The 14,584-nt window shown below is 46.6% G+C and overlaps 1 protein-coding gene across 2 annotated transcripts in view; it reads right to left on the reverse strand.

Annotated features, from left to right (window-relative positions):
* Positions 1-206: 206 nt before the first annotated feature.
* TTC39B (tetratricopeptide repeat domain 39B) overlaps positions 207-14,584 on the reverse strand; it is a 104,046-nt gene continuing 89,668 nt past the window's right edge. For both annotated transcript variants that reach the window (XM_075559934.1, XM_075559933.1), the window contains 4 exons: positions 13,607-13,715; positions 10,126-10,243; positions 8,294-8,410; positions 207-6,941 (listed from right to left, as the gene is read on the reverse strand). In XM_075559934.1, coding sequence (XP_075416049.1) covers positions 6,851-6,941; positions 8,294-8,410; positions 10,126-10,243; positions 13,607-13,715 — 435 coding nt within the window. In that variant the 3' untranslated portion in view covers positions 207-6,850. The remainder of the gene's footprint in view (positions 6,942-8,293; positions 8,411-10,125; positions 10,244-13,606; positions 13,716-14,584) is intronic.

Below are 14,584 nucleotides of genomic sequence, written 5' to 3' on the forward strand. Positions count from 1 at the left end.
ATATTTCCCTGGTTGCCAGTTGGATTAGACTTCATGTCCACTAGCAACATTGATGAGGAAAAAAAGAATGGACTTTGTATCAGATAAAAGACTAAAGACCCACCTAGCAGATAAGACATGTACACTTTTTTCACTTGTAGACCAAACAGAATAACCTTGTGATTTCCATCAAGTGTGATTTATTTAAATAACAATTCAGTGGCATGTTGTAGAGGTTAATCGGCTGTGGCAATATGAAAATAGAGAATTCTGACAGCACAGATCTAGTAACAGAGGATTCAGTAATGCTGAGGAAGGGAAACTAAAATGTTGAACTTTCAAGTTGAAATGATTTATTGGCGCTTAAAAATACAATTTCTAATTTGACATCTGTTTTTGAAACTGTCTTAACATCAAAAAAATGTGCTACGGGAACTGCTGTCTTCACCTTGAAAATTTGGATTTCCTACCAGCATCGGCTTACAAATCAGAAATGAGACCGTCCAACAAGGTCAGCAGAAGAGAATACTCTTTGGGAACAGTTTTCATATTTAAGATATCTGACGTTCACAGTTGTTTTTCTTTCTTCTCATCTTACTGATAAACCGCTTCAATAGTGACTCTCTATTTCACTTTCTAGTTCCAGACTCAACTCCTATTTGATCGGCAGATGCATATTACTCGGGCATTCCTCCTAGGTAGAATTCACACATCTTCAATTTCTAAAACACTTTGCTCTGGAAAACCATGACCGCTAAGAACTGGGAAAACAAGTACAGTTTAATTGTAAAAGAAGGAGACTGAGATAACATACTGACAATTTTTACTAATAGAACTGAATTAGAAAGGACATCTAGGAATGATTTGATTCCAGCATTTATGAAATTGGATTTCGAAATGCCTCTGGCCTCCAACTTTTGGAGTTCATCCAAATGAAACTGGCAAAATGCACGTTGTGAAGGAATTTCCAAAATCCCTTACACACCATGCTAAACCTTCAAGGTTCTTCCATGACTGTATCACAAAACGTGTGTGTGTGTGTGTGTGTCTTTCTTAAGGCAACGCAAAATTTTCCAGATGGAACACCTGAAAAATAAATGTGTTTGGGAAATAAATTCTAGGAGTAAAGTTAGGACTTCCTAGTTTTAAACATGTTATTTTGCTTTCGCAACTTGCCTTTGAAACTTTGGGTGTTTTATGAACATTTTCAAATAAACAGAGCAGTAGGGTAGAAACGAATCCACTGGTGTTCATTCAGGTGTTTGGATTCTCAACAGTCGGCAAAGGGGAAGAAAGAAGACCATCAGAATAAATTAAACTACTTAATTACAAATTCTTCCAGAACACACGATGAGAATTGCAACATAGGGTTAAGAAGGAAGTGATTTTGCCAGACAGCACATATCAGGGAAATCCATGTCTGTCTTCTCCGTCAGCAAACCGCACACAGAACCAATAGCAGTTTTCCTAATCCATTAAATCTAACCAACAGCCTAAGATATAAAGTGCTTACTATAATCTCTCTTTGCTTGTAAATGATTTCCTTAATGAAACAAACCTCAAACCATTGCAGACAAATTGTCTAGACTAGGATCATCTCAGGGGGGAAAGTGAAGGAACTAAGGAAATTGGCTTAGACACATTCAGCACATCCCAGCCGTCAGGTGGGCCCGTGACGCCATTAACAAGGAAAGCAATTCACGATGGGTGTGGCTTACAAAGCAGAAAATGCCTTATCTTTAAACCGAGTAAGGACTTCCAGCATTTCAAAATAAAAATTATGTAAGTGATATGTTTTAATATGCTAACTTTATCCAATTTCTCTGGCTGCCAGTTCAGCTTCACTACGACCATCTTTCTTCTCATTCCTCAAATGGCACCTCACAGAGCACCATTAACACCAATTTACTAGAAAATTATTAAGTGGGAGTAAGCAAAAGCTCCTATGGGAATGCCAGCATCTCTTCAACCTGTCGTTTCAAGTACGTGTCTCTAAGGGTTAGCAGATGAGCATACAGGTGTATTATATAATCGTATTCAACACGTTTTAGCTCATGAAAATTGGCCTGTAAGCAATTTGGGTTTCCCCATTACATATCCTAGCCGTATACGTCTGTAGATGCTCTTTGTTCATTCAATACACTGTGGCAGCTGCTGTGGTCTCCCCCGGCAAGGTCATGGTCCAGCGTCACTGTGCAAAGGCAATGACATAGGTACACATAAACAAGGAGGCACGTAGGGAGACTCGCTCTGAGGCTGCATCCCCTGCAGCCCTTTTCCGGATCCCTCGGGACAAGAACCCGCTCAATGCACTGAGCAGTCCCATACTAAGATACAGGACTAGCTGTCCTGTGAGAGTCGCTAGGGGCCGTCAAGCCGGATGCAACTCCTAGCAGCCCCCACATCGGGACCCCAGACTGCCCGGTCCCCTCGTTCCTATAGCTACAACATCATCAATGACTGGAGTGGCCTTTAACAGGCTCCTCTGAAGACAAAAGTCTACCCGCCGACATCAGAGTGCCACTGCTAAAACACAGGTGTTTCGGTGCCCTCTTGATAAATCCCGGCCTGTCCTTTTCACTGATTTCAAGTTTAGCATTCTACAGTAACCAAATCTGACAGAAAATATGAGACAAAGTGATCCGCACTGGGAAACAGGAACAGGGTTCCACAACAAGCAGCCTATTATTGAAAGGAAAAGGGAAAAAAAATCCAAGTAACCGGGCTCGGGGAGAGGGCAGGATCTGGACCAGATGCTGCCCTCTCCCTGAAGAGAAGTAGCAAGCTCTGTCTGGTTGACAGGTTAGCTGAAGGGTTACCACTGGGCTGCTAACTGCAAGGCTGGCAGTTCAAATTCACCAGCTACTCCATGGGAGAAAGATGAGGCTGTCTTCTCTTGAAAATATGAGAAGACAGAAACCTTATAAAGGAGTTCTACTCTGCCCTATAGGGGGATGTTTAGCCTGAATCTACTCAGTAACAGTGCAGGGTGGGTATTATTTTGTTTTTAATCTATTAATCTGTAGGTAGACCGAGGTACTTGATATCGGCATGTTTTCAGCGATTAAGAGATGTCTTAATTACATCTGTGCATTATCACGTATGGAATCAAACACACTCAAAAATGGTCAGACTCCAAAAGGCATAAAATAAACTTTATATAAATAAACCTTCTTTCAAATTGTGGCCTAAGTAGGTAGCTAGAGTCTAAAAACCTTTATTAACATCAGGCTAGCTGGGAGATTCAATGTGTAAATGACATTTTTTCAGCATGTTATCTTAGAAAATCTACTAGCATCTCAAAGGCGGGAGTTGCTTCTCTTTCAACTCGAAGAGCTTGTGTGCCAGCTTAAAATGTTCATTATGACACATCTGAAAAGCAAAGGCCGTCTGTGAGATTACAGGAACACGGCGGTCTTACAAGTAAGGTCCTCCAGGCCAGTCCAGCGTAACAGAAAGGACAGGCGGGGTTTGAAGGAGCCGGTGGTGTTGATGATCTGCAGAAGCTTGGACAAGCTCGAGGAGATTTAAGTTTAAGCAAATGTCTTCGGTACAGCTTTGACCCACAAGTGACAACACAACCACGGGGACCGGACAATCGTAGTTGACAACCAGTAAAGGAGGAATCCCAGGAAGCATGAACTGGAACTGAATGCGTGCATGTCCCCTTCCGTCAACGCGCGCCGCCGTTCCAGTGCGTGCTGCAAGCTGCGTCTCCAGTGCACAACAGCCCCGCGGGACGAGAGGCTGCCGCAGGCTGCGCAGCACCAGAACAGCGACAGTAAGGCTGGGGAGGACGTGCCAACGCCCTCAATCACACAGCCTCGCGACATCAAAACGATCATGAGTCCTGATTCGAGAGACTTCTAACAACAGATACGAGGATTTATGATACATTTGGAGACTATAATTAGGGGGAATAAAACAATGAAGTATCAATCAGAGTAATTTAAAAAGGTTTCCAGTGGGTCAGAAAGACCATTTTTCAGTCTAATGTCAAAGGGAATAACCTCTATTGTCCAAAGGATGAACAGACTCACCTGGGAAGCAGTGATGAGAATGGGAGTCATAATGAGCACTTACCAGAGGTGCTGCTACAGCACGTGACAACACAGCTACCTCTACAAGCAGCTTGGGAAAAGAAAACACTCATATTCTTTCCTTTGATAGGGTCAAATATTCGCAGTATCAGTGATATTACAGCACCTTAAATGAGCTATACTGTACGCCATATTAAGGATGATCTATATTGTAAGGTGACTGGTATACACAGAATGGGAAGTACAGCGGGTTGAATTGGGTTCCCAAAGGATGTGTTCAAGTCCTCACCCTTAGTACCTTGATGGAGAATGGGTCTATGAATATGTAAATAAATGAAGGTGCGGGCGCACTGGGTTGGGGTGAGTACTAGATCCAAAGACCAACGTCTTCATGAGAGGGGCAGGAGGCTCTGACACAGACAGACGGTGTGGAGCGAGGCAGCAGGGTGCCAAAGAACACAAGAACTGCTGGTGGTCACCAGAAAAGAGAGAGTCAAGGAAGGACTCTCCCCTGAGAGAGGGGGTCTGATGTCACACTCCTTGCCTCCAGAACTGTGGAAGGGGAACTTTCTGTTGTTCTAAGCCACCCACTTGGCAGGGGCTTGTATGGCAACCCTAAGATGCAAATACAACAAAGTACTAATAGAAATAAAAATAAACTTACAAAGAAAAAAGTACCGTATAAACTCACGTGTAAGCTGAGATTTTCAGCACATTTTTAAATGCTGTTTTTGTGGTAAAATAAGGTGCCTTGGCTGACATTCGGGTCGGCTTATACTTGAGTATATACGGTAAGTGGGATATATGACTTTCTTTATATTTGTTTGGTAATACAGAGTTGAAGGAGAAAAAACTGTTAGCTGAATTTTTTTTTCGTTTTATACCAGAAAGACACGGTTACTGACGTTCAGCCCCGAATTTCAACTTCACGTAAAAGCGACATGGTGTGTACACTTTTAAAAACAAAGCTACCAAATCTCTTCTAAGGACTCTGAAAACTTTTTCTCAAAGTTACATATAATTTTTGGACAATGTGCCATGATGAATTGTAATGGGGGCTGATTTTATTTCTTTTGTCTGGATCTGAAGTACAAGTTATACGAGTCTTATTAATGGCACAGGTGGATCATGACGAAGACGTTCTCTGAGGGCATGGGCCTCTGCCAGAGGATCAGGAAGGTAACAGCACTCTCAGGTGGAAGGACCAGACAGGCCCTGGACACAGGCTCAGGGAGCAAATTCAGTCACTGGGTTACTGTCAGGGTCAAGCACAGGAGTAACGTGCAGGCCTTTGGAGTTCCACACATGTTCCATGTTATAGCAGAGGTGCCAGCCTTGGCCAGTGTGTGTGTGCTGAGACTGTAGTTGATGCACGCACACCACAATTGGGAACGCCATTCCAACTCGCATGGCCTTCCTTCCACAGCTCGTAAAGGGCTACCGTGTGCATTAGAACCAAGTACTACTCGGTTGCTTTCCCTGTTATACAGATGAAGAAACTGAGCCCCCGAGGGAGGGGCCTGGTCCTTGTTACGAAACTGTTAGCCGACAGGTGGGCATCTGCCTCCAGCCGGGGGCTCTTTGCTGGGACACTGTGGAACCTGCAGCAACACGTTATTTTTTCACCATTGGAACAGGACAAACCCAGGTCACTAGTTTGCTTTTCCTCCCTCTGGGTCCAGGCTCGTCCCCGGCCACAGCACCCACGTGTGGGGTGGGGGGTGCTGATTGTATCTAGAACATAAGACACATCCTGAGTGGGGCTTTGGATTTAACATTGACCTTGTTGGCTGCTAATCAACACCTAACACACAGACTCACAGTTATGAAACGGAAAGAGGCTTGGAGGGTCAGCTAGCTGGTCTTTTTCCATTTCACAGGTGTCGGGGGGGGGGGGCACTACGTCACTAACAGAGCCAGGACCCCACCGAGTGACACGCTCTTCCACACCATCCCCTTGATTGCCATTCCCAAGGAAAGAACTAAGTAAGCAGAGTCCAAATATTTACAAAGAGCCATCACAGATTGCTCCAAAATTAGATCTTAGCAACTTCAGGAGTATAAACATATTGATATTTAATATACCACTGAAAGCCACAGGAACTTCGCTTTGCTTCTTATAGGGAAAATAACATATATATGTTTAGACTCACACTGCTAAGGTTAAGGATAATTTCTCAAGATATGATTTTTCTTCCTCCCTTTAGAAGACATATTTTTTTAAGTTTATAGTACAATTGATTTAGGAACACCCCCAAAGAGGATAGTCTCTTTAAAACGCTGCCATCTTTTAACCAGCATGAAGAATTTTTTTAAAAAGAAAAAGTCCACTTACTATTTCATCCCCTGCCTACCCCTTAGGCCTGCCTTCCAAAAGTCCTCAGAAGGTCCCTATTCGGCTATTTTACATTCAGGTGATTTATGATTTCCCTTCTTAAATTTAAAAATAGGCAACAAGATATACCTGAAGTCTAACTGACCAACAAATCTAAAGACGGCTCAACCTGTAAGCCATTTGCTACTTAAACAATATTTATTCCCACATAAAAAAATAATTTAATTGGATCTTATTGTACCTTCTTCCTCCCCAAATCTAATATGAATTTTGGGGGTGGGAAGAGGCAAAATATAAGTATTTCTAGACAGCACTCAACATCATTCCATAGGAAAACAATAAACATTGATGTAGACCAACATAAACCACACGGATGGTAGAAAATATTGACAAAAAAGGTTAGTTTTCCATCACTCGTTTACAAGACCGTCTTTATACTTGAACACACGGTGTACTCTATGGCAGAGGGCAGTGCTGACCGCCGGCAAGGCGCTCGTCAATCGGAGGGAGTGTTTCTCCAGAGGTGGAGAGCTGCCTGGATTCGGAAGTGCAGTCTAGACTCCATGGAGTAATCTTTGTAGTTGTTTCTGAAGGCAACGACAGTAAAACGATAAGGTTTTATTAACACTTAAACTGTACAGAGATGTAAACTTCAGACTTTTAGTAATAATAAAAACAGCTTTGTAATGCAGTGCCCTGCTCCCTCCCCCTTCTGTGTGCTGTCATGGTTCACGTGTGAAACAATGGTCTTGGGAAAGCACAGATGATGACTTTCAGGGGGCGCGGTGAGGGTGGGCGTAACACTCTGCCTTTCTCAAGGTCTCCTGTTGGGGGCTTTTGAGGAGCCTGCTTCTGCTTAATTACCGGGCCAGTTACAGAGAGAGAGAGAGGAGGTTAGGTGAGCTCTTTCTAAATAGTCCGGCTTCCCTTTGTGAAAATCTGAGCCTCGGGTAAGCAGGATGAATCTGACCAGTCCCTCCAAACGAAACTAAACCAACCACCGTGAGGCCCCGGGAATGCCATCCTGAGCCCGTCTTTGAACCGCACCGCGTGCAAGTTGGCACAGTTTGTTTGCATCTATCATCAGCCAAATATTTGTCTTCCTAAACGGTGTGCCTTTCTGTGCTTTAAAAAAAGTAAAGAAACACCTTCAGGAACATGAAAACATCTTTAACATAGCATTGCAATAGTAATAGAATAATGCTTTGGTGTGTGCTACAAAGTACCACCCTTTGCCTACTCGAAACCACGGGGCCTGGGCCTTGAACTTTTTACAGAACAGGCTTTATGGGGGTTGGCTTGTAACTGCAGGTTGTACTTGAGTTGGAGACTCTTAACGTGCAGTGACTGTTTTTACTCTCATGCTCGCACTCAAATAGCAGTGCGTCGGCCAGTCCATATCGTGACAGGGACAAATGGGGCCACAGAAATCCACAGGTGATGGGAGCGCCCTAAGCACCCTGCTTGGAGCACTCGTGCTGTGGAGCAGCAGAGGGAGGCCCAGGCTTCAGCGCTGACTTGGCCCACGGGGGACCAGAGCTTACCCCTCACAGTGGCACTCATCCCTCCCGCTCGTCGACAGTCAGCACGGTCACAACCAAGGCTGTGACCATAAACCAAGCCAGTGGCTGTATATTGGGCCATGAACCTCAAAGTCAGCAGTTCAAAACCACCAGCCACTCTGAGAGAGAAAGCTGAGGCTTTCTCAGAAACCCAGAGGCCAGTTCTACCCTGCCTACAGCCTCACTACCAGTCAAAGTCGACTCAGTGGCAGAGTTTGGTTTTTGAGGGGAAGTTAACCAGGGTAATGCTGTTACTGATGACACATTTATTAATTCACAAGTATATACTGTCAATTATCAATGGTACCAACAACCTATCCCCGGGAGCCAGAGGGCTTTGCAGGACCTGACTTCCCGACTCCTTAGCAGTCACTTACCTGGCATTTTCTAGGGTTTTTATGGCCTTGTCGATGTCTCCTTGGCTTTGGTACAAATGTGCCAACTCAAACTGGGTGAAAGGCACCAGGTAGTGGTCATACTTCAACAGCTTTTCACTACAAGAACAAATGGAGAGCAACCCAGTTTTTCACGAAGCAAGAAATGCCGTCACTCCGCCCCGAGGGACAACTGTCATCACAGTTACGGACTCTAATAAAACATGGAGACAAATGGCAGCCTTCTAATAGATGGATGTTTCGTTTTATCCCTTAATCCAGAGGCAGCCCTATGACTGGTGACGTCCACTCACCGGTAAGTAGGTGAGGGCTCGCGTTAGAACGTCAGAGACAAAAGCTGGGAACGGCAAGATGGTCCTCGTGAACACGCACGGCCCCAGGAAACGACTCCACTCAGAGATTGCCACGAGCTGTGTTATTTCTTACTGATGTTCAACTGCCTGCATGTTTTTGCATCTTATCTATACTTTTAACGGGACAAAGAAGGAGCTTTCTATTCCAGGAAGGCATCACCTCAGGAACGCATAGGGGCAGTTCCTCACGGTCCAACAGGGTTGCCGTGGGGTAGCACTGACAAGCTGGCAGCTAGTTTTAGTTATGATGCTTAAAAATGCATGAGGATTCTGGTCGACACTTGAGGATTCTGGTCAACAATAGTAAAAAGACTTTGGCTGCAATAGATATAGAAGCACTAGAAGGACATATATATATATAGAGAAAGAGATACATTTATTTCTAGTGCCATTATATATTATCTAATATCGCAGTCAAAGTCTGTGTGTGTGTGTGTGTGCACGCACCCTTTCAAATGCCGGCTTAGCTTAGGAGGAAACGTGGTGCCCAATCCGCAGCAAGCACGCTCTGTGAAAGGGAATAAAGTGCTGGTGACACAACCCCCAGGCAGGGAGATTGGCAACAAAGAACTAGGCCACAGAGCCTTGACCCTGGTAGGAACCTCCTACACCAGCTACACACACCTCCACAAACATACACTCAACTATGTACAAAGCACAACAGACCCACAGCTTCATTCGTAAGAACAGAAGCCTGAGCACAGCAATCGGTCAGACACAAGTTGAGGCAACTACGGGCAGACGGCAAGGAGCCTTCTTCAGTCGACGTGCAGGATTGAAAACGTGGCGGCTTTACAAGGAGCCTCGATCTCGGGCTTTTCTTGGGAAAGGACAGGGACGGTGGGCCCACGCTGCAAAATGGGAAACAGGACAGAGGCGTGGCCGCACTCCGGAAAGAGGATGCAGGGCTGCGTACCGCTAGGCCCACCAGCCCCGAACCCTGCTTCTCTCGGGAAGGGCCTGCCTGGCCCTGCGAACTGGAGCTGCACGAGGGGCCAGGCTTCAGAACCCCGATGCCAGCCCACGTTCTGTAACGTGCTGGGGGGAGACTTGTAAAGAACCCGACTCAGACACAGAGGACAGGCCCCTGCCACCCTCATCACAGCATCTGTTTACCCGATCCCCAGCGCCCACCGGCACAGCAGGCACACACACAAGCAAGCACAGGGGCTGACAGAGTCTCCCGGGGGCTCAGTAAACCTCTGTAAGTCCGTTGGAGCACCTGTCAGTCCTGCCAGCGACTTCATTTTCATGTGTCACCTCTGAACACCAACTGGAAGCTCACAGACCAAGCAAGGGCCAGTTTCAGGCTGTCATTTTGTTCACCGAGAGCAAAGGCAAGCGCCTCTGTCACACCAACTCAAAGATCCAGCTGCCGGAGCGCAGGGCCTTCTGTCCGGTGTCCCATGGCAAGGCACAGACACCAGGAGGTTAGGCGGCATGGCCACTGTCTGCAATTACCTCTGAATGATGTGGTTGAAACACAACTCCGCCTGCAGGGGCCGCTGGAGGTTCTTGAGACAGCATCCTTTCAAGAGCTTCACCAAGCACGCATCGTCCGTGGAGTAGACGTTCACACCTTACAAGAAGCAGACACACAGGACAAGGAAAATGTGTGTTGAAATCTAAGGGAAGCAATGTGAATGAGGGGAGGCCGGAGTGGAGACCCAAAGCCCATCTGGAGACAGTTGGACATCCCCTTACAGAAGGGACGCAAGGAAGAGACCAGCCAGTCAGGGTGCAGCATAGCACGAGGAAACATGCAACTTCCCTCTAGTTCTTGAATGCTCCCCCTCCCCCCACCACTATCATGACCCCAATGCTACCTTACAAATCCGGCTAGACCAGAGCATGTACACGGGTACAGATAAGAACTGGAAACACAGGGAATTCAGGGCAGAAAACCCCTCAGGAACAATAATGAGAGTAGCGATATGAGGAGGGGAAGGGAAAGGTGGGGGAAGAAAGAGGGAACCAATCACAATGATCGACGTATAACCCCCCTACCAGGGGGACGGACAACAGAAAAGTAGGTGAAGGGACAGCAGTTGGTGTAAGACATGAAAAAAAAAATCTAAATTATCAAGGATTTGTGAGGGAGGAAAGCGGGGTGGGATGAGGAGCTGATACCAAGGGCTCAAGTAGAAAGAAAATGTTTTGAAAATGATGATGGCAACAAATGTACAACTGTGCTTGACGCAATGAATAGATGTATGGATTATGATAAGAACTGTACGAGCCCCCAATAAAATTTCTTTTAAATCTAAGGGAAGAAGTATGAACAGCTCATTGGCTGTCGTTCACTAAGTTGATCACTGCCACCGAGTTGATGCCAACTCATAGTGACAGGAGAGGGTGGAACTGCCCGGGTCAGTTTCCAAGACCGTAACTCTTCACAGAGTTGTTTTTTTTTTGTTTTGTTTTGTTTTTTTCAGAAAAGCCAGTCATTCTCCCAAGGAGCTACTGATGGTTTCAAACTGCTGATCCCGCCTTTAGCAACCCAACATGTAACCATTATGCCACCATGCCTCCTTTAAACTCAAGCGAACCTTGGCATAGTAATTACTAATCACAAGGTTAGCAGTTCAAAACCACCAGCCACTCCCAAGGGCGAAGCATGAGGCTTTCTACTCCCATAAAGATTTATAGCTTTAGGATACCCAAGGGGGCAGGTCTGCCCTGTTCGATAGGGTTGCTCTGCGTCGTTATCGATTGGATGGCAGCGAGGTATGTCTTGCTACCTAAAATTCCATGGAAAACACCGTTTATAAGAATTGCAGTTACTGTTTCAGCATTCCATCCTAGCCACTTAAAAACAAACGAGTAGCTCTGAGCGATGGGACCTCAGATACAACAGGAAAGCTGAACTCTGATGCGGTGTCAGCTCTCTACAGACTGAAGCCCAGGAGCAGGGCGGCGCGTGTGCCCGTGGTCGTGGTTTACGGCGGCGCCGGCATCCAAGTGGGGCCATAGCACTTCCATCTGGAGAAGCAGATGGCCTCTTCCCCATTAAAAATTCAGGAAGCAAAATGCCCTCTCCAGATGATTACGTTTACAACTTATTATCAAGTCTCCCAGGTTATGTTCTTTGGGGAGGAAATTGTGCAATAAAATTAGACAAAACGGTCTGCGGGGCGTCAAGTGCGCCCCCACACCCCTCAGTGCTGGCGAGAAATGTCCAGGCTTGTCCTTCACCACGATTTTTCTCTTGAAAATGCTGCTTTACCTTAGAGAGCCCAAGGCACCGTGCATGCAACAGAAGCGGGGCTGTCGGCCCGGACATGTGCCCACCACACTTGAAGTCTGCTTTCTCGCCAGCTACACTCACTCAGGAAGTTGCTCCAAGACGAGCAATTTCTACGCCGCAGGTTGAGATAACACAGATGGCAGAGGCCGTAAACCGAGCTAATGAGGACATGGGCCTTCCTATTGAGATGGTAACACTCGGAAACCATCCTTGGGGCCTGCTGAGTTTCAGTGAGTGAACTGTCTGTGGGAGGTGAACGCTGACGCTGACGCCAACCACAACCAAACGCACTGCCGGCAAATCGGCTCAGGCTCCTAAGGTGGCTTTTAGGTGCTAAAAACAGGAGATCCTCACTGCAAATCCTACCCCGATAGTTCATCCACCAAGAAATCCATAAGTATTACTGCTCCCAGCCTCTCCTATTACTTTTAATTATGCACCATTGTTGCACACAGTGCGTATGTAGACGCGCGCACATACCTGTTTCTAATCGTGGGGCGTGTTGACATACACATTCAAAAAGCACTATCTGCCAGGCCCCAGAACTAACCCCGAAGGTCCACAGTGGGTGTTACCTTTTATTACCACTTTTGTGCAGACTGTCAAGCTCAGGGCAGCATGTTACGAGCCGTTTGTGTTAGTTCGACATTCTGGATTCTGCCAAGGGGTGAACCGAACGCCCTGGGAAGTGAGCGCACCAGTACAGCCACGCGGAGTTTGCATTTAGGCAGAGTTGAGGCAAATGGGTTCAGGAAGACGGCCTGCTCCCAGACCCTCAGGGAGCGACACCGTTATCCTTCCCCCACGCTGCAGGGCGCCCTCTGTGTAACGACTGTGCTCCTCCAGATATGCTTTACGATGATGCTCAGCCTCATGCGTGTGTTCAGAGGAACATCTCCACGCCGTGTCCATTTGACATGCAGAGAAGATTACCTTTATTTCCCTGTGTCTGCAAACGCACAGGAGCCTGCAAAGGCAGCGCCAGGAAACACGGGAGCACCCGACGAGCTGAACGCTCAGAGCAGACGTGCCTTCTCCGTGTGCTGCCCTAAATCCCAAATGACGGTCTTCCCCCCTTCCCCCTCTCCCGTCTTTTAGCAACACGCCTGAGGGACCATGCACCTACCACACGATTAGCCTGCTTGCAGTGTGCAGGTCAGTGGATGTTAGTGTCCCCCCTCCACAACTACACTTACGAGCATTTTCATCACCCCGTGCCCGTTGGCTATCGCCCCTCAGGATCCTCCACTCCCCACAACCACGAAGCTACTCTCTGTCTCCACCGCTCTGCCTACTCTGGACAAGTCATGGAAGTGGAACCAGGCGGCGCGTGGTCTTTGGTGGCTGCTCTCTTTCACTCTGCAGAAGCCCCTCCAGGGTACAGCACACATCTCCCCTTCCTTCCTGTTGCTGCACCCCATCGATCCCTGCCGTCTTTCAACTCAGCCCTCTTCATCTTTTATCTTGTAAATCCTTTTATTGGGAGCTCTCACAGATGTCATTGTTCTATAGTTCCAAAACCTCAAGCAGTATTGTGCAACTGCTACCACAATCGGTTGCAAAACATTTTCGTTCTTCTAACTCCGGTTCTCTTGATGCACATACATGACCGAGGTAGACATGCACAGGGAAGGCACAGGTGAGTGTCGGGGGTGCAGAGACTGGCCTTTCCAGGCTCTTACTCTTCATACTTACTCTCGTTTTGCAAAGCTTCCTCCGCCTTCTCAATAGTTATCAGCAAATTTTCAGAGAGGTCTTTTCTCTTGCTCACTACTGGAAAACCATTCCAGACATACATCATTTCCTAGCAAAGAAGAGTGAAAAGCCATTTGTCGTGGTGTGGGGTGATGCCAGGCCTTGGGGCTTTGTTTGGGTGGCTGGGAACCTGGAGACAGCATTTGGGAAGGCTTTCCTCACCTGGAGTTTAGAGAGACAATGTCCCATTCCCTCATGTTACGCCTTTTATAGGGTGCAGTCAGTCAACGTATGTACTTTATTAACCTCATTCACTCATTCATTTAGGAAGCCTGTACTGGGAATCTACTGGTACTTAATCCTCTTGGAAAGAAGATGGAATGCAGATAAAGCAGTCGATGTCACATTCTAAACTGGGCTGTGCAGCAATTCCACTTAAAAACATCAACAGAACTGTGCATTAAGTAGAGGGACGTATTGTGAATGCGTGCCGGTTGTTTACATCAAGGGGTTCCAAGAACATCACTGGAAATGGAAATGAGCGCTATGTCACTGGGCCTGGGGCCTTTTCTACTATGAAAATGTGTGACAGACCAGGACTATAACCCAATATGCAGAGAACACGGCCATTGAAAGGCCATATGGCCCAAAGACAGCCCCTCAAAAGGTAACTGGATGATTTCTCATCACAGATAACATTGAATGGGTCTTGTGGATGAGAGTTTTTTGGGGACCAAAAGCAAATGCATTTTTGCTTGAAAATATTTTTTCTAAATTCCCTGGGAGGGCAGTTCAGATCTTGAAGTACATCAAAGGAAAGAAGGAGGGGGCGGGGCGGGAAGCAAAGTGATGAAAATCTTAGGCACAAATGAATTTATGAAGTGATGGAGATTTTGCCTGAAAGGCCTCTTATTGGGGTAGGGAGACATTGAACTCAGGAAGACACAGGCTCAAGTGGAGTGGCAGCCAAGGCAGGTT

This window comes from Tenrec ecaudatus, chromosome 10, assembly GCF_050624435.1.
Source record: "Tenrec ecaudatus isolate mTenEca1 chromosome 10, mTenEca1.hap1, whole genome shotgun sequence".
NCBI classification, from domain to species: Eukaryota; Metazoa; Chordata; class Mammalia; order Afrosoricida; family Tenrecidae; genus Tenrec; species Tenrec ecaudatus.